This window comes from Medicago sativa, chromosome 4 (genome assembly GCF_051527215.1).
Source record: "Medicago sativa cultivar Bolivia chromosome 4, Bolivia_mono, whole genome shotgun sequence".
Taxonomy (NCBI): Eukaryota; Viridiplantae; Streptophyta; class Magnoliopsida; order Fabales; family Fabaceae; genus Medicago; species Medicago sativa.
In genome coordinates, this window is record NC_140752.1 from 92,524,342 (window position 1) to 92,547,399 (window position 23,058).

At 33.8% G+C, this 23,058-nt stretch overlaps 2 protein-coding genes and 1 long non-coding RNA gene across 5 annotated transcripts; all 3 read right to left on the reverse strand.

Moving 5' to 3' along the window:
* Positions 1–3,766: 3,766 nt before the first annotated feature.
* Positions 3,767–8,572, reverse strand: LOC146933835 (Transducin/WD40 repeat-like superfamily protein). 2 transcript variants are annotated; one of them, XM_085705622.1, is made up of 9 exons: positions 8,388–8,572; positions 8,012–8,231; positions 7,690–7,792; positions 5,969–6,076; positions 5,731–5,840; positions 5,531–5,638; positions 5,409–5,454; positions 4,874–5,005; positions 3,767–4,198 (listed from the first exon to the last, which is right to left on the reverse strand). In XM_085705622.1, exons 2-9 carry the CDS (start codon positions 8,218–8,220, stop codon positions 4,115–4,117), a joined length of 900 nt encoding a protein of 299 aa, XP_085561748.1. In that variant the 5' UTR covers positions 8,221–8,231; positions 8,388–8,572; the 3' UTR covers positions 3,767–4,114. The 2 variants fall into 2 exon arrangements, with proteins under 2 accessions (XP_085561748.1, XP_085561749.1); XM_085705623.1 differs by having other exon boundaries at positions 8,012–8,572.
* A 3,971-nt stretch (positions 8,573–12,543) lies between these two features.
* On the reverse strand, positions 12,544–16,610 carry LOC146933836 (putative mannitol dehydrogenase). The gene is made up of 5 exons (XM_085705621.1): positions 16,455–16,610; positions 16,239–16,352; positions 14,003–14,513; positions 13,205–13,358; positions 12,544–12,980 (listed from the first exon to the last, which is right to left on the reverse strand). The coding sequence occupies exons 1-5, from the start codon at positions 16,550–16,552 to the stop codon at positions 12,778–12,780; spliced, it is 1,080 nt and encodes a 359-aa protein (XP_085561747.1). The 5' UTR covers positions 16,553–16,610; the 3' UTR covers positions 12,544–12,777.
* Positions 16,611–19,624: 3,014 nt separating this feature from the next.
* LOC146933837 (uncharacterized) lies at positions 19,625–22,884 on the reverse strand. 2 transcript variants are annotated; one of them, XR_015007579.1, is made up of 3 exons: positions 22,123–22,884; positions 21,920–22,019; positions 19,625–21,066 (listed from the first exon to the last, which is right to left on the reverse strand). It is a non-coding gene; the product is annotated as an uncharacterized LOC146933837 (long non-coding RNA). The 2 variants fall into 2 exon arrangements; XR_015007578.1 differs by lacking the exon at positions 19,625–21,066 and having other exon boundaries at positions 21,246–22,019.
* Positions 22,885–23,058: the final 174 nt, after the last annotated feature.

Genomic DNA, 23,058 nt, shown 5'->3' on the forward strand with positions numbered 1-23,058 from the left:
TCGTTAATATTGTCATATTAGTCCTTCAATAAACTTATTTATTATCATATTAGTCCTTATATGTACTTACTTATTGTCATTTTAGTCCCTATATAAAAAGAGTTATTGTGAGTATTAAGGGATTATTTAAGTGTTAGAGACTATTTTGACTAACAAAGTGGACAATCAGGGACTATTTTAGAATTTTGATACATTGAAGGACTATTATGACTACTTGCTATACATTCAGGGACCAAAGTGACTATTACCCCATTTAGATTAGAAGACGAGTAAGTAACAGTTAAGTTGATAGTTCAGTGTTACATTCTCACTTGCCACATTTGGCATTAATTTTCATTTTATAACCATCAGAATAATAAAATACACATTATTTGTGGAAATTGCCAAGTTAAGCGTATATTTACAAAGCTAATAATTGGGTCAGTCCATGGTATTTCCTTAAGCTGTAATAACAACATGCCACGTTAAAAAACATGTGAAGGATGGTGGGGCTAAAGACAACCAAGCAAGTCTTAATATCATAATTTTATAATGGGACCCACCAAGAACAAGAGGCAACAGCTGGCAGTGTGTTCGTTTGTGTTGGGTGGAAAGTGAGTGAACTGTGAACCACACGATGCTCTAACACTTCTAATTTCTAAAGTAATCTCTATTGCAAGTAAGTGAAGATGACTAAATAATTGGGTCATATCTTACCATATTAAATAATTAAGAATACTTCACTTTAATAAGATGACATTATTATTTTTTAAAAATTGGATAAAATAAATCCCGCTAAATAAAATAATATATATAATTTTATTTTAACCATTCAGCTTTTAGAGAAAAATTAAGTCCCTTTGAAATTCGATTAAAAATTAAATAAATTTTGATCAATAATTGTACTTTGATTTGAATGAGTCTTCTTGAATAATTCATCACTAATTGCTTAGTCAACCACAAAGAAACATAAAAACTCATTGTTGTTTTGTTGTTGTTATTATTATTATTATTATTATAGTAAGAACATGCATCAAATGTGCTCTAAGTCACTAACCTTGCCTTGCTATTGATAAGAAAAACAAAGGGACACTAACCTTACCAAATCTAAAAGACTAAAAGAGAAAAATTTGGGTCACAATGTGCCAATGTGGGGCACAAATATTTGATATGTTACTATGTAGCATCAGATATGACTCCAGCCTAGCACACTATACAGCATAAACCCAGGCTTCAATTACACTTCAACCACTTCCTTTTTTCACTTCTCTTTAGTACGAATTTTACATTAATGCCATAAGATCAATGCTTTCTTTCCTGCAACTGCAACCTTCTTAGCTACTCATTCAAGACACAAACCTGAGGGCTTGTCAATTTCAATATTCTTTTCTTTTTTATTAATTTTTGTTCCATTATTATATATGGGACCAGTCAAATCAAATACTACTATATGGTTCTTTTGTTACCTCTCAAAACTGTCGGTGGCTTGGTTGGTGCTACTCTCTCACTTCTATGACCTTTTTTTTTGTTTTATAGAATATCTTCTCTTTTGGGTTGCTTTTAATAAATAAATAAAAAATACCATGTTTATACACCACAACAAGTAAAGGCGTTTTCATTATTATAGTTGGACAACACTAGATACAAATCTTTTTTTTTTTTTTTGTTGATAATAAGATGCAAGTCTTTCTTTACACCTGGTTATTGAAATATATAATTTGACACACTACCTACTATATTTCACTGTATTTCAATTCATAAGAAGGATTATTTGGTGTAACATGTACATCAATCAATAATTTTATCTACGTTGACTAGTTAAGGGAAGTATAACATGTTTTAAAATCAAGATCCTTCATGCATTTTATAACGTCATAAATAGTTTCTAGGGTTTATGAGGATCTGAAAACTCTTATTTCATTTTTACAAATTAACAACAACAAGAACAATAATAATAAATAGGACCAATGATCGAACCATTGAGATTTACGGGACATTTTTTGATTGGGAGAGCTACGGGACATTATTGATTTAATTCAATTAATTGAACCATAGTCAAAATGAGTGATAAATAAAAAATAAAAAAGTAAAAAATAAATAAATACATATTAAAAATGAACCAAGGTTAACTGAAAAGTTGATTCGGTTCAACTTTGATAAAACCAACTTAAAAATGTAACTGAAATTAAACCAACTGATTCTTGGTTTAACCGCTTAAACCAACTGAAATAGGCAAATATTTAGTTTGTTACTGAATCAATTAGTTAGCTAAACAGCAAGACATGTATCAGGGAGATTCGCAAATATGATATTCATTGCATAAAAAATGTATATGATCCCGGCATCAGAATATGAATGAATAAAACAAATTAAGTAGTTTAAGTTGCCAATATCAAATCAGACAATTTGTGAGCAAGTCATATTATTTAGCTAATTGCGTTAATGAGATTAATAAACTCCACCAGAAGAAATTGATGTTTAAACAGCATTTGCTTGGCATGTTTAATGATCCCAAGTATTTTTTTATTCAATAATATACTTTGGTAGAAGCATGTATACAAGATGCAATCATGACGGTGATAATGACTATAACTACCACTATTATTATTTTTGTTATAATTGAAAGCCACATGTACGGGAGAATCCATCTTTCTTGCATACAAAATGTGACAGCGAGACTTGTGAAAGTTGAATATTAATCATAACAATAGCACCACAACATTATACTAGTATGGAAGTAATTTAACTCTTCCAATTTACGTTTTCAGGTGCATGCCTGAACAGCTGAGTTAAATTTTTTCCAAACATGAACACCAAGCACAAAGGGTGACTCATAGTTGAAGATAACAATATTAACATTATTAAAGTTAAAAATGACAGTCTCCATTTTACTCCATGAAATTGGAGTAGGGATTTCTACTCATGAGATTGCAGGCTATACAATACAATTTTATTCTCAAATTAACAAAATTCTTTATTTTGAGTCGGTCAGTCAATCCATTCTCAAATGTTAATCTGAAGAGACTAATGATTATCTAATCACTAAAAATTCAAAGACTAAATCTGGTAATATTCACTAGAGTAATAATAATTGGATCAGAACTTTCGTGCTCAGTTCCATTATGCAACTATTATAGGATAATAAAGTGACTATAATGAAGGTTTACAGAAAAAATGTATTCATATTTAGTTTCAATCAATTTGACAAACAATCAATAAGATGGTAAATCCAAATCCAATGTCTAACAAAGTGTTGTAAACTCTTGACTACCGGGTACATACTTCATTTGTACACCATAGAACTAAAAAAAATCTGGTAGATCCAAAAAAGTGATGGTACAATCTGGTACAACCTTTGAGACAACTTTGTTGTTCTCTCTTCTCATTGGTCAAAAACAATAGAGAGAGAAAAAGGAAGAGAGAATAAAAACATAATGTGAGTATAAGAGAGAAAATTGTACAAAAGTTGTACCAAAATGGTTGAACAAATATCATTTCTCAAAAATAAAACAGTTTTCCCCAAATTAGCCAATAAAATACAAATAAATAGCAGCAAAGCGTCGCTGTCTGTTTTTTTTTTTTTTTAACATTGGAGCTCGTGTTAGATCATTGGAAAACAAAAATCACGGATAAAGATCCCACAATAGATAGATTTGTAGCTACATAACAGAATCTCAGCCACTTGTTCACCAACTACACTAGTAAAGTTACCCACAACCGACACAGGGAACAAATAAAATCAATATTCAGATGAGATCAACCGAGTAAAATTGGCAATAATCGATAGAACACACATAACTCATTTTCCCTTCGGACATAAAGTGAATTGCCCAATACACAAATTGTCAAAGTTCACAAAAACTGTTATATGATTTGACTGCAAATCAGTGGGTTGCATGCATGCATCATAAACAGACCCCAACCATGTATTATTTACTATCTTCCAAATAAAATGCACATGTAAGTCAAACCTCCCCAAGAATGTTACATACTTATACTATCTGAACACTTCAAGTAACATGGTGTGTGCCAACACCAATTGCAATTGAACATGTTATCATCGCCATACTGATTTGTATTGCCCTATGAATGGCACGTGTGGAAACAGCAGAGAAACTTGTTTGCATGTTGTTCTTTATGTCTTCCATACCCGAATAGTGCCATCTACAGATGATGTTATCATGCAGTTATCCTTGGGGTGATAACTTACACTTGTTACCTGACAAAATAACTCATTCTTTTAGGTAATGATGACATTGTCTAGACTAAACTTTTACAATAATAAAATGAAGTGTAAGATAGACTAATTAATGCAATAACAAAGTTCCCGCAGCAGACAAAAACTGCATCAATGATAAGCAATAGTAACTGCTAATTGCATTGATGGTTAGCTTGACTGATTCCTAGTACACCACAGAGTTTAGCAAAAGTATATTTGAAGCTTCAACAAAATTGAGGTGCCACCGGGATTTTTGTCAAACTCACTTTAAACCCAAACATGCACTTAGATGTTGCACAAGAGAGAAAGATCTTTGTTTACAACTAAATTATCATTCTATCTCAACTGTCAAGTGTTTGTGGTAAGGATTATTTTCATACTGGAATTCATATTCAATATCAATTGATATATGCAAAAGAAGTGGCTCTCAAACACCATCCACCCCGCCAAAAATTATATACTAATTTAAATGAAAACAAGTATGATTTTATAACCAAGTCAATACTGTGAAGTCCGCGGTTATCCCCCATCAAGAGGGAATTGAAAACAAAATGTTCCCGGAATTGAAAATCCGTGTGAAAGTATTAGTTCAAGAAAGCTCTGTAACGTTCTTTCAGTATTATCCTTCCACAGCTTTTTCCTAGAATGAATAAATTATTAAAAAAAACATTTTACCACTGAGGTGTGAGCTCTGAATTTTGAAACAACAGATGCATCTACAAGATCCCAGAAATAGACGAAGCCATCCTCAGAGCCACCAGTTACATGAGCATCCGTATTGGTAAGGCAGCAATCCAATTTGTAAGACTGAGGATAATTCAATAGAAACAATAAAATTTCAGAAAATGCTCAAGTCAAAAAGTTTGAATTGAATATAGTGAAGTTACTTCAAACAGAAGAAAAACGTGCTTCAGGAATTGGTCATTGTAGGAATCAAAGAACAGTATTCCATAGATGCAGATATGTTAATGACAATGAATATCAAGTTGCATCCAAATAGCTTGTTAAAAAAAAAAGTTACATTTAAAAAGTTGAGAGAATGCATCTGCAATCTTCCTTAATTGGTAAGTAGTGCTATATATGAGATTGCAGATGCAGATGCATGCTCTCAACTTTTTAAATGTAACTTTTTTAAATGTAATGCTAAGTAATGCTATACTGTTCGAACATCTTCAATGAGTAATGCTATATATGATGGAACTGTTCTAACCTTATTGGTGTGTCCTTTATATTCTTGTAATAGTTCTCCTGTGGTTCTGTCACAAGAAAGGACAGTGAATCTAACAGGGATATAGAACCAAAGTAAATGTTCCCCAAATGTAGTAAACATACCTATCCAGAAGACGCACGGTAGAGTCTAAGCAACCGGCTAGGATGCAGTTACCATCATTTGACATTGATATACAGTTGACAGGTTGCCCTAAGCTATCGGATATTTCTCTGTTGAACAAAATAGAGAAGCTTAGTAAACAAAAATTCGTGAATCATGAAAAATACAAGTCTTGAAGTTTCCTATAAATATAGTAACAAACCTTCCGATACGCATATCAAATGTTCGAACAGTTCCATCAACACTTCCTCCGATAATTTCCGTTTTTGTTAAACAAACAGACATCACACTATCTGCGAATGTGTCAATAATCTGCACATCATTTACAAGTTTCCAACTCCTGATTAATAAGCCAGCAGAGAGAAATTGGGTGCATCACATGTAATACCTAATTGATGAGAAAATAAGTGAGACAAGGGGAATGAGTTTATGAAATCAACCTGAATTGGCTCAGTGCTATGGGATCTGCAGTCCCAAGCACGCAATGATTGATCATATCCTGCTGAGACTACAACTGATGAATACTCATTGAATTTTACACCATTTACCTGCAGAACAAATTACCTGTCAGAACCTAAAACTTTATTGCCTGTTCTGGATTTAAGGTTGGGCAACATATATCAAAATGATGACAATCATTGAGAGCTAAAGACCAAGGTCGCGAAAAAGGGATCTGCCACCACAATTGTGCCAGTGCTGTCAAGGTTTTTGATGTCTCCAAGACCGTAGCATGACTGCAATTGTGGTTACATTTGCCGTATTTTATTGCAATTTTCACAACATCAAAAACTGCTACGCAACATCAATGCAACCACAATTGCAGACGCAGTATAAACTCTTGAATATCTAAGTTTTAATATTTTTTTTTCATTGCATAAGAAACTATGGATTAAATATGGTTTCTAGTATTTGAGAAAAATAAAATAAAATCAGATGGATCATTTTATTTTTGTTGAATGTGCACATTGGAGGAAAGAGTAAAGATAAAAGTGGTATCATTTGTTAAAAGTAGAAGCAATAGGCCAATAACAACAGTAGAGGAAAGAGTAAAGATAAAACCACATATTAACTACAGTATTAATGTCACAAATCCTCACTCTCATGGTCTCAGAGAAAACAAGACAAAAGAAGAAATAAGAATAATGTTAAAATTTATGATTAACTCAAGCACGGAGGTTTTTTTTTTTTTTTTTGAATGGCAAAATATATCATATATAGATAAAACATGGGAATTAACCCGAAAGTACAAATGGAACCGGAGAAGGACAAACAAAAAACCCAGCACCAGTAGTGCAAGGGATACAGGAAAAAGGCACAAAAAAACACGAGCAAAAACGAGAAAAAAGAAACATAGCTAACACCATAAGAGCACCACAAAAACCGGCCCCCAAAAAAAACAAACACCATCCCCTCCAGCAAGGAAACAAGCTGTCAGGCAAACGCCGAGCAGAGGCCACCAGCTAAAACACCCCCACGCAACCACCGCCTCGCACAACAAACCCTACCGATACCAGACTCAAGCACGGAGGGCGATTGTGAATTTGTGACATAGGAATTGCAAGCTCGTGTTGCGGTGGTCTTTCATCTACACTCCCACTAAGGTTCACTGCTTCTCTGAAGTCCTACTTCCTAGTGGTGAGACTATATATGTTTCCTTGTGGTGGCACTGGAGTCCAGAACCATGTGCAATTAGAAAGGATTTACTTGTTACCAATATAATACAACCCCCATTTTTCTTTAGATCTACTTGTTTCACTCTGATAGTATCATAAACAATAAAATAAATTGACATAAGGAGGAACATATTTACTAGTTATATCATCGGCAATCGCCTGAATGTCAAGACGTTCTTCGAACCAATACTTTTTTGAGATAGGTAAACCAAAGGACCCCCTTGAGAACCGTATATGAGAATTTCATCTCGTACGGCTCAAAGCATAGAGAAGATTATGTAGATTTTTGTTTTGGACCAATTTTGTTTAAATTTTACATCTTTAATTTTAAAACAATTAAAACTCATTTCACCATATAAAGTTGCGAGGCACATCACACAACATGGACGTCTTCGTGCCTCAAATTCTTCGTAATAAATAGCATCACTCAAGAACTAAACAAGTTGGTGTCTAGCAAAGTAGTACAAGAAAAAGAGAATAAAAAGTACCTCACCATCATGGCCACGGAATTTTCTAATAACACGTCCAGTTGCAACATCCCAATAATAAACCTGTCTATCTCCACCACAGGAACATAACTTGGAGTTGTCCCTAATAGTAAACAAAACAAAACAAAACAGCACACAAATTCAGTTACACTACAAACTAAGGCTATGTTTGGATAAAGAGTTTAACAAAGCACTTAACATAAAAGTGCTTATATGTAAGCAACTTCTATAACAAGTCAAACTGTTTTCATAAATTAAATTACGATACATTTTGAATATAAAGGAATGATTGAAGAAGGTAAAGGTGAGAGAGTGAGTATACGTGGTGACGTGGACATCGCGGACTTCACGGCCATGGGATTTATAGGTTTTGATATGAATTCCACGGTGAGGATTCCAGAGGCGTATGGTACGGTCTTTACCGCAACTGAGGATATAATTGCCGTCGGAGTTGAACCTCGCGGCAAGCACGCCACCTTCGTGACCCTTGAGCACGTTCACCTCCTTCCGAGGAAGATCTTCCACACTCATAGCTTCTACGTCTTCGTTACAGACAATAAAATAAACAAATGATGGATTACAATTACATTGCCTCTATGGTGTGTTGAATTTGGTTTAGCAGAAATAAAAAAAAAAAAAGGTATTTGAAGATAGAAGTGGAAGAAAGCTGAGAATGGTTAATAGCGTTGCTCACTCACCTACGCTGTAATCTGAGATGAGAGAAACTCAAGTGGAACCGGACTGCCTCAACGTTGTTAGGGTTCTCAATAACAAAGATTATCCTTCTAAATTACTACCTAGCCAACTAAACTAATACGAGAACGAACTCGACTCAACTAGATTTAGTTGTTTGGTTTGATTATTAGGTTTGTGATTCAAAAACCCACAAACCCGATTTTGTCAAGAGTTTAAGAAATTTATATTTTGATGTAGAAATATTTCACTCCGGGTCTATTGATAAAAACATTTTGTGTAATTTTGTAAAAAAAAAAAAAAAAAAACATTTTGTGTAATATTTTTTTGTTTTTTTGTTTTTGAATGGCAAAATATATATATATATATATATAATAAGGAAGAAAACAAAGGTTTAGAATATACAAAAAAGAGGCACCAAAAAAGACCATAATGAACCAAAAAAACTGCAAGACAAAAATAAATGGCGAGCATCTTCCACAAGACCACACCCTGATACACAAAAGCACGCATCTGCACCCAATATACCACGATATGCTAAATTAGACTTTGTAGGAAGACGATCACGAAGCAACCGCCAAGCAAAGATTGACACCTTAAGCGGAACCTGCTTATGCCAAACCAAATCATCACAATGACTATCCTGCTACACTTCCTGATCAGTAAGCATAGCATACGCACCACGAACTGTGTAACCTTGAATAGGATCCGGTTGCCACTGCCACACATCAAAAGAAAGAGGCTGCAAAGTAACGTTAGCAAGTGATAACCTACACTCCTCTAGGAGCTCCTCCTCCCACACCCACAAACCCCTACGCCACCGCCATCCATCCCCCACCGCCCCCCATCCTAAAGAAAACATCTCTTTAACAGTTATTGATTTATTTAATGCTAAATCAAATAACCTGCTAAATCGACGCCGAAACGGAACATCACCACACCACCGATCATGCCAAAACAAAGTATCCTCCCTATCACCCACCCGCCTAGCCACACAACCCTCAAACCAACCATCACCATTTCTAATCCTACCAACCTCCTTCCACCAAAAAGAACCACTCCGGCCCCCATCCTCCAACCTCCCATCACGCACACCATACCTAGCAACTAACACCCGATACCACAACCCTCCACGATCAACAAGTAACCTCCAACACCACTTCCCTAACAATGCCTCATTAAACTCCCTCAATTGCCTAACTCCTAATCCACCATACTCCTTTCTCACACACACTGACCGCCATCCTACCCAAGAAATTTTCCTATGATCCTTACTCCCCCCCCAAAAAAAATTAGAAAAAATAGATTCAATGGAAGAGATTGTACCTCCTGGAGCCTTGAAGAAGGAAAGAGCATAGACAGGTAGCGCGGTCAAGACGGACTTTAGAAGAACCAAGCGACCTACAAAGGAAAGAAACCGGCTTTGCCAACCCGACAGTCTAGATCTTATACGGTTAACCACAGGTTCCCAAAACGACAGACGACGCGGGTTCCCACCAATAGGCAATCCCAGGTAAATAAAAGGCACTGTACCAACCTTACAATTCAACAATGATGCTGCTTCCGTTAACCACGAATCCGATACATTTACACCAACCAACAAACTTTTCTGGAAATTTACTTTAAACCTAGATACCGCCTCAAAAAGGATTAAAACTGCCCTCAAAGCACGGACATTTGCCCAACTTTTCTCACCTAGAAGCAAAGTATCATCTGCAAACTGAAGATGAGATACCACCACCGCATTTTCAACCCCAACACTATAACCACGAAACAAATTTGCAACAGTCATAGCCTTCATCATAACATTCAACCCCTCAGCCGCCAATAAAAATAAAAAAGGTGAAAGTGGATCACCCTGACGCAGGCCTCTACCCAAAGGAAACTCATCTGTGGGACTACCATTAACAAGAACGGACGCGGTAGCCGTTGTAACACATTCTTTAATCCATTTTCGCCATAAGGTCGGAAAACACATTTTTGCCATCACCGCATCTAGATACCCCCACTCAACAGAGTCATACGCTTTCTCAAAATCCACTTTAAACATCAACAATTCTTTCTTAGCTTTGCGAGCCTCATCAACAACCTCATTCGCAATCAAAATGTCGTCTAAAATTTGTCTGTTTTTAACAAACGCCGACTGCATATCTGAAATTACACTGCCGATAACCTGCCTCAATCTATTAGCCAAAAGCTTCGTCAAAATTTTGTACAAACTTCCGACCAATGAAATAGGGCGAAAATCATTTAGAGATTGGGGAGAGTCGACCTTTGGAATGAGTGCTATAAAAGTAGAGTTAATACCTTTCGACAACTTACCATTCCTGTGAAATTCAGTAACAAAGCGCATCACATCATCTTTCAGATCAATCCAGAAATCTTTGAAAAAACCTGAAGTATTCCTGAAGTATTCAATTAAGATTTTAAAAGGTTAGAAATAATTCCGATGATATTCAATTAGAATTTTCAAGATTTTTTAAAGAGTCTTTAACAATCTCATACAAAGACCTAAGATTTATTGATACTTTTTTTTTCCTTCGAGTGTCATGTCATTTTTTTTCTTCCATATTTTAATCTTTCATCCCCTTTTTATTTCTCGACGAAGCAGTTGTCGTCGTTGAACAAATTATTTTATTTTTTTAACTCAAGATCACGTTACTACATATTTATTCTTTTTTTGGTAATGTCCGGGGTTTGAACTCCGAACCTTGCATATATTATACATTGTTCTTTTTTTTTTTTTGAAATAATTATACAATGTTCTTATCAACTGATTTAAATTCACGGGGACACTAAATGTTTAATCTATTAGTACCAATAAGTTTTTTTTTTAAGGAATAAGTTTTGATTTTATTATTATATTAGTGGTCAATCTCGTGAAAATTATTACCGTAAATCTTATGAATTCTCACAAAGTACTTTCAAATCTTAAAAGTCTATAAGTTAAAATCCATCCAAATCTTATAAGTATTTTACAAAAATCTTGAAACTTAATACATTCCTACACAATCTTTTAAAATTTCAAGACTTTTTTTTTTTTGTCAAAATAGTCTTTTAAAATCTCAATCCAATACATTCCCTTTAGGTTTTGTTTGCGAGTTTGGAGGGGAAAGGAAGGAAATGTTTTGGGTGGTGAGAAATATAGGGGAGAATTGAAAAATCTTTCACATTTTTTGAAAGAATATTTATAATTTTAAGAATATTATAACAACATAGATTATATTTGAAGAATTCATATAAACCATCTCAAACCCTCAAAAACTCTCCTCCAATACAACTTTTAAGTTCCCCAAATGAATAAGGTTTTGTATTATGAAGAAAAATTAGCCCCCAAAGTCCTCTCCTCCCAACGTCCTCTATTTCTTCAACTTACTCCTTCCTTTTTTTCTAAAACCTTCCATTTCCTTTCCCTTCAAACTCGCAAACAAAGCCTTAGTTTATGTTTAAATTTTCATGAGATAAAATATCATGTTTTTGGGAATCCTGCAAACAAAATTAATTGTTTTATGACCACAAACATGCTCACTCGCTAGTGTTTTCTAACAAAGCTCGTCCCCGTTACATATAAGAATTTCACGAGAGAAAATTTGACATGGTGACACGATTAATTTATCTCATCTCTCTTATTTTAACCATCAAACATGCCTATATAAAATTGTGTTAAAATGCTAGAAACATAGTCACCTGTCTAAGTATTACAGGAAGTAATGGACCTATATAAATTTTACCTGATACGAGAATGAGTGTCGATGTTATTTTAATGACAAATTGACAATCATTATACAACTTGTAACACCAAAGAGACATCCCTCTACAGTGAACACATCCCAAACAAGGCATTGCAACCACCCAAACAAAGATCGATTCTAAAATAAACCTGTAAAAGATTGATAATTTTTAAATCTTTAAATAAATAGGTTTTTTTGACAGAAAATAGTTAGTTAGTTAGTTAGTTAAAGTACATATTTTGTTGTCCTAAACAGATGATAATGTGAAATAAAGAAAAAAATATATACATTAATGGATTTTAAAAAATATTATTTTTTATGTTTCCTTTATTCACGGTAACTTTTTTAAATACCAATCTTATAAAATATTATACAAAAATTTAGTTTAAAACTAGCTAAGTATAACTATAAAAACAATAAAATTATCAAATAACTTTAAATATGTTTTTCGATAAGCCTAAGACCAAACACGCTTTTAGTCAGACACATTATGAATACGAAGCATCATACAAAATCAAAAATCCTGAGCCTACAATAAATTAGACGACAATCTCATCTTCTATTTTTGCCAATCTTATATCTTACACAGATCTTAGCTTTTCTCAGGAAAATGAGAAATCAAAAGTTGAGGCTCCACACACATGTTGAAGAATCAAAGTGGCCTCTACAAACTTGAGAAGGAGTTGGCCACATCAATCACAAACCGATATTTCACATCAGCTTTGTGAAGCCTTTCCATGGCCGTGTTGATTTCATGCATCTTAATCAACTCAATATCTGCAGTTATGTTGTGCTTGCCGCAGAAATCGAGCATCTCCTGAGTCTCTTTCATCCCTCCAATGTTACTCCCTCCGATAAGCTTCCGTCCTGCAGTCAAGACATTAGACATGTGAAAATTTGGATAATTCATTGGTCAAAATCTCTGTATCATAATGAAATGTAGAGTAGTTGAAAGTTTCAAGAATAGATGAGCATGTATAAATGTTTCAGGTCAGATTTGGAAGTAACAGACTCATTCTTGGTTTCAAACATCAATTCAAATTCACATATTATGGCATTAAAGAATTGATAGAGAATTATTGATGGTTTACCTGCAACTAATGGAAAGACAGAGAGCTCAAGGGGCTTGCTAGGCAACCCTACAGTGACCAGTTTCCCATTCAACTTCAGTAGACCAAGCAGTGGCATCAGGGAATGAGCAGCAGATATTGTGTCTATGATGTAGTCCATGGTTCCCATAGCAGCCTGCATAAAATTGTATTTAAACACAAATGCATTATAAGCAGATATTAAACCAATCAATCCATTGTTTTTGTTACAACAACCTGGTCCAAAAGAAAACAAATATGAAAAACGCAAACAGAGAACACATGATTTGATTATGGAGTTCAACCAATTTTGCCTACATCTGTGACTGCAGAGTTGCTGCAAACTGCAGTGCCTTTCTATTATTCAAACTCAGGTTTACAAGATTTAATTTTGTTTATATACTCATTGACGGATCCAGAAATTTTGAAAACTGGGGGCACTATATATATTAATTGGAAGCATTAAATATATATTCAGAAATAAGGTTGTGTTGTTGTGTCAAGTGTGATTTAAGTGTGGGCAAAGAGAGAATAAGTGTAGGTTATTTGGTCTAAATGCCAACAATTACTATATTATTCTACTTAAAAATAAAAATTTAAAATATTTTGTGTAGGCACAAGCCCACACCACATCACACATGCATCCGTCCCTAGCGACCTGCCCATTTATAAGTAAACTATGGATATCATTATCCATAACAACTCCTATATAGAACTGTATGACGAAATAAGAGTAAAACAGCGGAGAGCATAACCTAGACGAAACAGGTTGGTTTTAAAGTTAATGGTGTGGTATCTTACCTTCATTTTCTCAGGGTCTTTGGAAACAAGGAAAGAATCAGCACCAAGTTTGTCAATGGCCTCAGTTTCCTTGTTTGGAGAGGTACTAATAACAGTAACCTTCAGCCCAAATGCTTTACCGAATTTGATTGCAACATGGCCTAACCCACCAAGCCCTGCCACTCCCAAATGTTTGCCTGGTTCAGTCATACCATAATACTTCATCGGGCTATACACGGTGATCCCGGCACACAGAAGTGGAGCACCAGCGTCAAGGGGTAAGTTGTCAGGAAACTGAACTACATACCGCTGGTGAACAACCACAAAATCAGAATAGCCACCATAGGTTCGTGTCCCTTTATAAGGAGAGTTATAGGTAAATACAGGTTTAGGACAGTACTGCTCCAAATCTTGATTGCAATTCTCACAAGTCTGACAAGACTCGACAATTACACCAACACCAACGTTATCACCCACTCTGAATTTTTTCACATTGATTCCAACTTTTGTCACAACGCCAACAATTTCATGCCTGCAAAACACAACCACAAAAGTCAATGCAAGTTAATCCCAAAGATGTCCTGGTTTTACCTTCATATAACTTATAAGCAAGTAATGTCCAATATTGACTATTGCACAAAGCCATGCACGCATAAACTATTAATCAATAGTCAAGGATGAGAAACCAACTAATTTAACAATCAAATATTGCATCATTTCCTCCAAAGATAGAAAACTGCAGTGAAAGTTTCCGCTTCTAGATCGGGAATATTGCATCATTTCCACCAAAAATCGCATACATATCATCCTTATTTCCAGTCTTTGCAGTGCACTTGAATAATTATTAGTTGTAAAATTGTAACACACCTAGACTTCATTTGTAACACAGACACATTATGTAATTTTGAGGTTACATGGGCAAATAGTTTACTAGGATTAATGAAGAAGAAACTTAAAGTACCATAAACCATTAATGAAAAAGAATGAACAATTTGATATTTCAACACGCTCATTGATTAACTTATTAATCAATGATAGATATACTTTGCAACTATGAAGCACGGACACTCCTCGGATTAGGCGTGTCCTGGTGTCGGACACATGTCCGACACCAACACGAGACCGACACTTGTAATTACACTTAATTATGTGATTTTTTCAAATTATTAGTGTGTCGGCGTGTCAGTGTCCGGTGTCCGTATCCGTGCTTCATAGCTTTGCAACTATTCACTTTTGAGGATTCAAATTAAGGTGATGTAGTGCCTAAGTGTGTTAAACATGATTAAAAACAGGTAGGTGGTTATTCATATAATAGGTTTATTTAATTATCTGTTCGTAAGGGCTTGTTTGGATAAACAACTTATTTGAAGCTTGAAGTACATGCACTTACTTATCATGATAAGCGCTTATGTATAAGCTTGCATAAGCTATTTTTATAGCTAGAGAAAAAATAATGTTAAATTGTTTTTGTATATGATATAAGTTGTTTTTATAAGCTATATCAAAGAACTTACGAAAATAAGTTAAAAAAAGCTTATGAAAATTCTCATAAGGTGTTTTCACAAGTTCTTTCAAACAATCTCACAAAACTTATGTCAATAGATAAACTCAAATAAAACAATCCAAACATACACATAATTCCAAAGGTAAATAAAGTGAATTAAGAATTTAGATCCAAATTCTAATAGACAAGTATGTATGAGTATGACATAATCATCAAGCAGGCAGAGCGTCTTTTAGTGAAAAAAGTAACAATATATAATTCATGATGTGAGATCATATATTATATTTTAAGTTTAAAAACAACCTCCACCTCTAATTTTAATTTGAGGGGTAAAGAATTGGGATTCAACTATTGTATCCATTTTTCTTTCTATTCAATTCAACAGAAAGACGGCAATAAACAAAGTCGAATATAATAATAATATAATAATAATTAAAAATACTACTCCCTCCGTCCCAATTTATTTGACCCCTTGACTCATTTCACACAGATTAAGAAAAATGTATAAATAAAGGGGAAAGTGGAATATATTGTATTGGGAATGATAAAAGTAGTATTATTTAGTGTTATATTGTATTGGAAATGATGAAAGTTGTATTGAAAATTGAAATGGGTCAGTTATTTTGGGACACTTTTTTTTAGAAAATGGGTCAGTTATTCCGGGACGGAGGGAGTATCAGAGAGTGAGATTTGCATGATACTATTATGCACTGCAAAATGTAAAAGAAAGAGAGAAAAGAAAAACATACATACCCAGGAACAACAGGGTAAGTAGTGAAACCCCAATCGTTCTTGAGAGTGTGTAGATCAGAATGACAAACTCCACAATATAGAATTTTCACACTTACATCATCATCACCATTTTCCCTACAAAAAATAAAAATAAAAATAAAAATAAAAATTAATCACGTAAAAAATTATAAAGACTGAGATGAAAAGAAAAAGAAAAAAAAAAGAAAAGAAAAGAACCTTCGAGAGAAATGAAAGGGAGAGAGTGTGCCAGAAGTGTCTCTAGCAGCCCAACCAAAAGCTTTGAGTGGGAGTTCGGTTTCGGGTGATTTCGCCATCGATCTCAGCTGCTATTATTCTCTGCGTTCTCGTTTCTTTTTGATATGTGAATGAAGTAGTGTTAGTGTATTTATTGACTTATACGGAAGAAAGAAAGAAAGAAAAAGTAAAGATGCTCATCCACGGTCCACCTAATAGAATCAACACTCATTTAATGTACGCAACTCTCTACCGGCCAAATATGGACCGTCTTTAAGTCTACCTCCTTCACTCATCTAACTGCCACTCCTAGTTAGTTGAAGTGACTTCACAAATGTCTCGAGGATTGATTAATTTTGTCTACAACTAAATCAATAGAGTTGTGAGGTTCATGTTTGAACATCCTACATCTCACTTATTCTTTGTTAAAAAATGAATTTTAATTGCTAAATTATTTGACAAGAAAATTGATATCCTCTCTATTTTTTCTCTACATTACTAGTAGTATGTTTTTAGGAGTTTATAAAAATACTTGAACTCTCATTTAACGTCATACATTTATATTTCTATTTCAAATTTTGTTTACTTGACAATATTCTATTTCAAAAAAAAGTAATAATGGAGAAAATGAAGAGAATAAAAAATGGATATATCATAACCCAGCTCAATGACTACGCCAAATAGCGGATGAACGATAAAGTAGTTGGGAATTATGATCCTTTTCATTTATTAAAATAAATAGATAATGTCATTTAGAAATAGTTGATTCCATTTTCTCATATTTGTGATGGGAGGGTGTATATCGCTTGGGTTTCTACCAGTCCAGTCTCTAGCATTTTATAGGTCTTAAGCTAAGTTTGAGAAAATTACTTATATCATTTTTTTCTTCATAAATGACGGATGAGACATGCAATAATCATGACGGTTGACATCTCAGCTCTGATGCCACCTCAAGCCACAATAATACCATAATAAGATATTTTGAAACCCAGCTATGCTGACACCCCAAAACACTTTGTGGGATACACTTTGTCCTATAGATTATTAATAAAAAAAATAACAAAAGAAAAAAATTGAAACACCAAAAAATATCCTCAAAAATAAAAAAAAAAATTAGTCTCAGGAAAGGAGTAGAGATTTTTATTTTTATGTGTTGCTTCTGCGTTTTACGTTTCAATCCTAAGTTTAACGTTTTAGCCAATGTTGGGACGGGGGAGGGGGGTGTGAAAGTGAAAGCATTGAGCTGTAAAAGTGAAATGCTGCTAAGTTGTAAAATAAAAAGGATGAAGGGCTGCTGAAGACTTATAAATAGTTAGGCTCTCCTTGCGATTTATGCTATATATACCCCCCTATAAAAACAATTATTTCTACATGCAACCTCTCGTAAAAACTCAAATTTTTTTCATTTCTTAAAAAAATTATGAAACATGACAATCATAAAAAAAATGAGATAAAAGCTTCAAACACTTTATATTAATCAAAGTAGAATATTACAAATGAGTAAAAGTTAATTTTCTAAGACATCTATATGTAGGCACCAGTTAAGTACCAACTACTATTATCTCACTAACTAACTAATCACATATCTTGAATTAAAAATCAAAACAAGAGTGAGGATTCTCCAAAAAAATATTTTGTCTTTAATTTTTCAATTAACTTAAAAATTGAAAATCCATGTTTTTTTGTTGATATTTTGAAAAATTCGGAACATATTGTTTTGCACAAGAAAATGGAACAAATAATGACGATAACAAAACTAAGCAGTATAATCGTCGACAAATAAAAAAAAATAGAACTTATGTTTAGAGCAAATTTACACAATCAATCCAAAATATAAAAGAGAAGAGGAAAAAAAAAGCAAGATTGCTTACATAGTTTCTCCCAATTTGATCTACGTATAGGGGAGAGTAACTCCACAATCTACTGAGACACTGATTTTAAGGTAATTTGTCCATAATTCTCTACCTTGACTTCAAATGAGCGGCGATATCAATTTAACCATAAAAAACTTTTATGCTATATCCATCCTGAAATTACTCTTTGCGAGAACTGATCAAGTCCAAGCCTCGCTTGAACCTTGATCCAAGCATAACCCTTGGTAGCCCCACATATTTCTAAGTATGATCCTTCTCCACAAGCCATTTATAATTATCATTGCATCAAACCACACCAAGCTTTTTAGTTATATCCACAAATTGAACCATTACCACTTCAACCCCCAAAATGTTCCTTTTAGTCATCTTGAAGGTCCACACTAAGCCATTTCCACCTCAAACTGAGTTTTTTCCGCCAAACCTTCACCTCAAAAACCATTGGGCAATTCAACTTGTAAACACACACATCCATTATGTCTCTTCAAAGCTTGTTTGCTACAAACAGAATGAAACTGCTTTGAAATACACTTCAAACCATTGCCAGTTCTCAATATTTTCTTTTTAGTTCCATTACATAACAAACCTTGATTAACTAGTCCAACTAAACTCACGTTAGTAACACTAGACCATCGACCCGTGCTTCGCACGGGTCTTACTAGCTTACACTTGCGCGTTTAAGTTACGACTATTATTCCCTTTCTATGTTAATAAATCAGTTGTTTATAACTGAACGAATGTAAGTAATATTTTATAAAATTCCAATCACGATAAATATTAGTCGTACAATGGTGAGTTTAGTAATATAGTTTGTTGCTACCATTGGAATGCAACACGTCTAAATAGCTTACAAACATAGTTGATTTTTAGCACAACTTATCTTACATTACCAAATACTTCTCGGTATACTACAATTGAAGTCATATTGGTATCTCGATCGTTTTCATCCGATATAAGCATCTTCAATCCATCACTGGAGGCACCCTTTGAAATTGCAACATATAACTGACCATGTGAAAACACAGGACTTGGAAAATATATGCCAACTTTCTTAAGAGACTGTCATTGACTTTTGTTGATAGTCATTGCGAAACAAATAGTTATCGAAAACGGTCTCCATTGAAATTTGAAAGTTATCCTTACATCAGAAGGTGTAAGAGATAATTTTGGTATGCAAACTTTCTTGCCCATATTACTTCCAGACGTGACCTTTTCTTAATAATGATCTTTGTCTACTTAGCAATCATATTTGGTAGGGAAAACGTGAATATTGTCAAACAATATCATTATACAATTGAATAGAAATAAAATGACGCAATATCACAAAGAGATTTTGGTATCATCATAATATCATTATTCAAACAATTTCATGTTGCTTGCCATGCCCACCAATACTCATGAAGTTATTTTAGCGTCATGAAAAAATTAGAAGCATGTGGCATTGTTGTAAGCACCAATACTCATGAAGTTATTATATTAATAAAAGTTTAGACTACATTGAGAGTTTGATATTGTATGTCGTAACCACAACACCAATCAATATTTGGTTACAAACCAAACAAAAATATACAAATTGATATCAATAATAAAGTTTCTCTTCAATGAAGTTCCTACGAAACCAATCTTTACCTGCAGCTGAAAAAATAAAATAAAAAACCTTGAAATTGACCTCCATATCATTGTAGCTGCTCAAATTTAAGATATTATTGAAGTGCCTTAAATTTTATATCATATTGAATGAATGCAAACAACATTAAACAGAAATTGCACGTGAAAGAAAATTAGTGTTGCCACTTATAGTAAGCAAATTCCCTAATTAATGAACAGACAGTGATTCATTTTGGTTTAGTGATGGATTGAACTGTTGTGGCAATAACAGTTTACTATTATTTAGTACAATTGGATATAATTGGATATATGAGTAAAAGTTCTTTCTGGTCCTAGATTAGCAGAAAGAAATCATTGAGCATTGTTTGTAAACTCAAGTATTTCAGAAAATATATAAGCAGAAAACATAGCCAGCCCAAAAAACAACAAAACATACCTTAAATTCAACCTTATTATGGTTACAAACATTGTACCAACCTATAAATTATTAGAATTTAAAAAGACAACAACACTTGTGTTAGACTAACTTTGGGGATGATTCTATATAGACCTACATAATTTTAATTTTAAATGCCTAAGATTTATAGCAATATAATCAAGTAACAATCACATTCAGGAACATCTAAAGTCAAGGAAGAAAAGGAAAGTAATGTATAAGGACCTTGTCATTCTCCTTTCAGGTTTAACCTCCGTTAATCACATAATCCAGGGAAAATAATCAGCAAAAAAACCCAACCCAGGGGATTAAATTCTCGCAAATGGAAATCCATAAAAAGGTAAAACAAATGGTCCCTAAAGAGTAATTTTAAGATGATGTGAATCAAAATAAAACAAACGGTCCCTAAAGAAGAAGGTCATGGATTCAAGCATGCAACAATGATTAGGCAAATAGAAAAATTGAATGAACAAAGTCTATCACACAAAACGGCTAAACAGAAACACCAACGGCAGACTTGAAATTGAAGTAGCAGCACAGGAAAAAAAATTACATGAATAAAACCACACTGCACAGCATAACAACATACACTGACAGCCACAAAGAAAAAGTCACTCACAAACGATTCAAAGCCTTACAAAGCCCATCTGAATTTGAATGCTTGTAAACTTCCATTGCACTGAAACGATTCAAGATAGAGGATAAAAGTGAGATCAATGACTCAAATATATATAAACACATACAAAGTAAATTAAAAAAAAAAGGAAAACCAATACATAATTTTACAACTATATATGCAATCATACAGACATACACAAATAAAATGCTTGAAAATTAAAATTGCAAAATGGACTAATGTTGAGTGGCCAACTGTATGTTGTGATATTAAAATTGAGAGGCGAAAGCAAGCACAAAGACTACAAACTAAGTCAACTTTACAACATTACCATACTCAAATATGCAAAATGGACCAATTAGTCCTATTAACATGAACTTTGAACCTTGCTAATACTTATTCTATTTCTATCTAGGGGGTCAATGTTTGCTCTCCCTCCTAAAAGCAATGAAAACAAATGGACCAGGCATGTGTTGATGTATAAACACGAAAACAAATGAACCACAATTAGCCTCTGAATATTTTTTAAAAAAGAGTAAGAAAGAAAGATACATCATACATCAGTAACTTTTATGCACAGTTAAACCCCAATTTGTGTACATAATTACAAAACATGTGGTAAAAGAGATAAAAAAAAAAAACTTTCAAATTATCAAAAGAGACCGAAAGATACATCACGCATCAACCCTTTTCTAGGGAGTACATGAGCAACTTTATGTTATTTATGATGTAAGTTTATCATCTCAATGCCAATGAATATGTCAAAGATAATGAACCAAAGTCCAAAATACTGCACTATAGTCATAAAGGACGAAAAAATATTAAACCATGTAAATCACCAATTTAAGAAAGATAACAATACACCACTAAATAATCGAAGATTTTGTCCAATAACTTCTAAATAAACAAACATTACCTCTCCTTTTAAAGTACCAAATCATTCCTTTGATGCAAATAACTTAGAGTAATAATTTCTTCTCTTTTACACTCAACACCAAACATCAACCAAAAGAAACCTACAAAAAAAACACAACAAAAAAGAAACCCTTACAATGTTAATCACGTAAAACAAATTTGAGTTAAAGTTGGAGAGTTATATAGAAGGTTGATTTACAATACCTCAAAAGGTAAAAACTGTAGATCTGACCTTGTCAAATCAAAATCATTGCATCATGTAGTCGGGAAACATGTAAATATATAAATGTGTTTTCAAATATCAAAAACTGAAAGTAAAAAACTCAATGTAATTCAATCCTCAAACAATTTAATGTGTTTTGTAAAGAACAACAACTGAAGTGAAAGAACAATGAACAACATTATGAAATCGAAAGTGATGTAATGATTTTGATTATTGGTGACTGAAAGTGAAAAAAGAAGGCGGAAGAGTGATGTAGAAGAGAGGATTGACAGGGCTTGACCATATGAGGTTGAGGATTAACGGTGGTGATACGGCTGAGCTCCGCTTGGGTTCCGGTGGCGTGAGAAAAGGGATAGAGAGAGCTATCAGAGTTTGGTAGATGGAGGAAAGAGATCGGAGACAGTGACTCGTGAGGGAGGCTTTTGTGGTGAAAGAGAGAAGAAGTAGCCATGGTATTGGGAGTATGTGTGTGAGAGAAAATGGGGAGAGATGAAGCAGAATCGTATAGGTAGAGAGAGAGGATGGTTAGGTGAGAGTCATTATTGTTTGTCATTTGCAATGAGATAACTTACTTTGGGTGGGAGATTTTAAATTTGAAATCTGTAATTAATGAAGACTGATAGCAAGCAATTAATGAGTCACCATTAGCTTGCAAAGCACTCTTTGGTTAAGTACTTTGGAGGGAAATTAGCATAGAATTAGGGCTAAGCCAATTGCTTGACCTAACTGGGTTTTAGAGTAAGTATGATGTCGTAACCCAAAATCACATTGCTTACATCTACCATGCAAATTTTAACTAGATAATAATAAATAATAATAGAACCATCCAATATGTACAACTTACGCATTTTTGTACCTCTTCTTATTATCTTTGCATCATGAATAATTTTCATTACAAGAAATTAGCTTCTAGTGTA

Excerpts from the sequence above, each read along its gene's own strand:
- LOC146933835 (XM_085705622.1), bottom strand. The coding sequence starts at position 8,220 with ATGAGTGTGGAAGATCTTCCTCGGAAGGAGGTGAACGTGCTCAAGGGT. Across the intron at positions 7,793-8,011 it reads CGCGATGTCCACGTCACCAC|GGACAACTCCAAGTTATGTT; the intron begins GTATACTCACTC and ends GTTTACTATTAG. Across the intron at positions 5,455-5,530 it reads ACCGTGCGTCTTCTGGATAG|AACCACAGGAGAACTATTAC; the intron begins GTATGTTTACTA and ends TTCTTGTGACAG.
- LOC146933836 (XM_085705621.1), bottom strand. The coding sequence starts at position 16,552 with ATGGCGAAATCACCCGAAACCGAACTCCCACTCAAAGCTTTTGGTTGG. Across the intron at positions 13,359-14,002 it reads AAGACCCTGAGAAAATGAAG|GCTGCTATGGGAACCATGGA; the intron begins GTAAGATACCAC and ends AATTTTATGCAG. Across the intron at positions 12,981-13,204 it reads TGTCTTTCCATTAGTTGCAG|GACGGAAGCTTATCGGAGGG; the intron begins GTAAACCATCAA and ends TCTTGACTGCAG.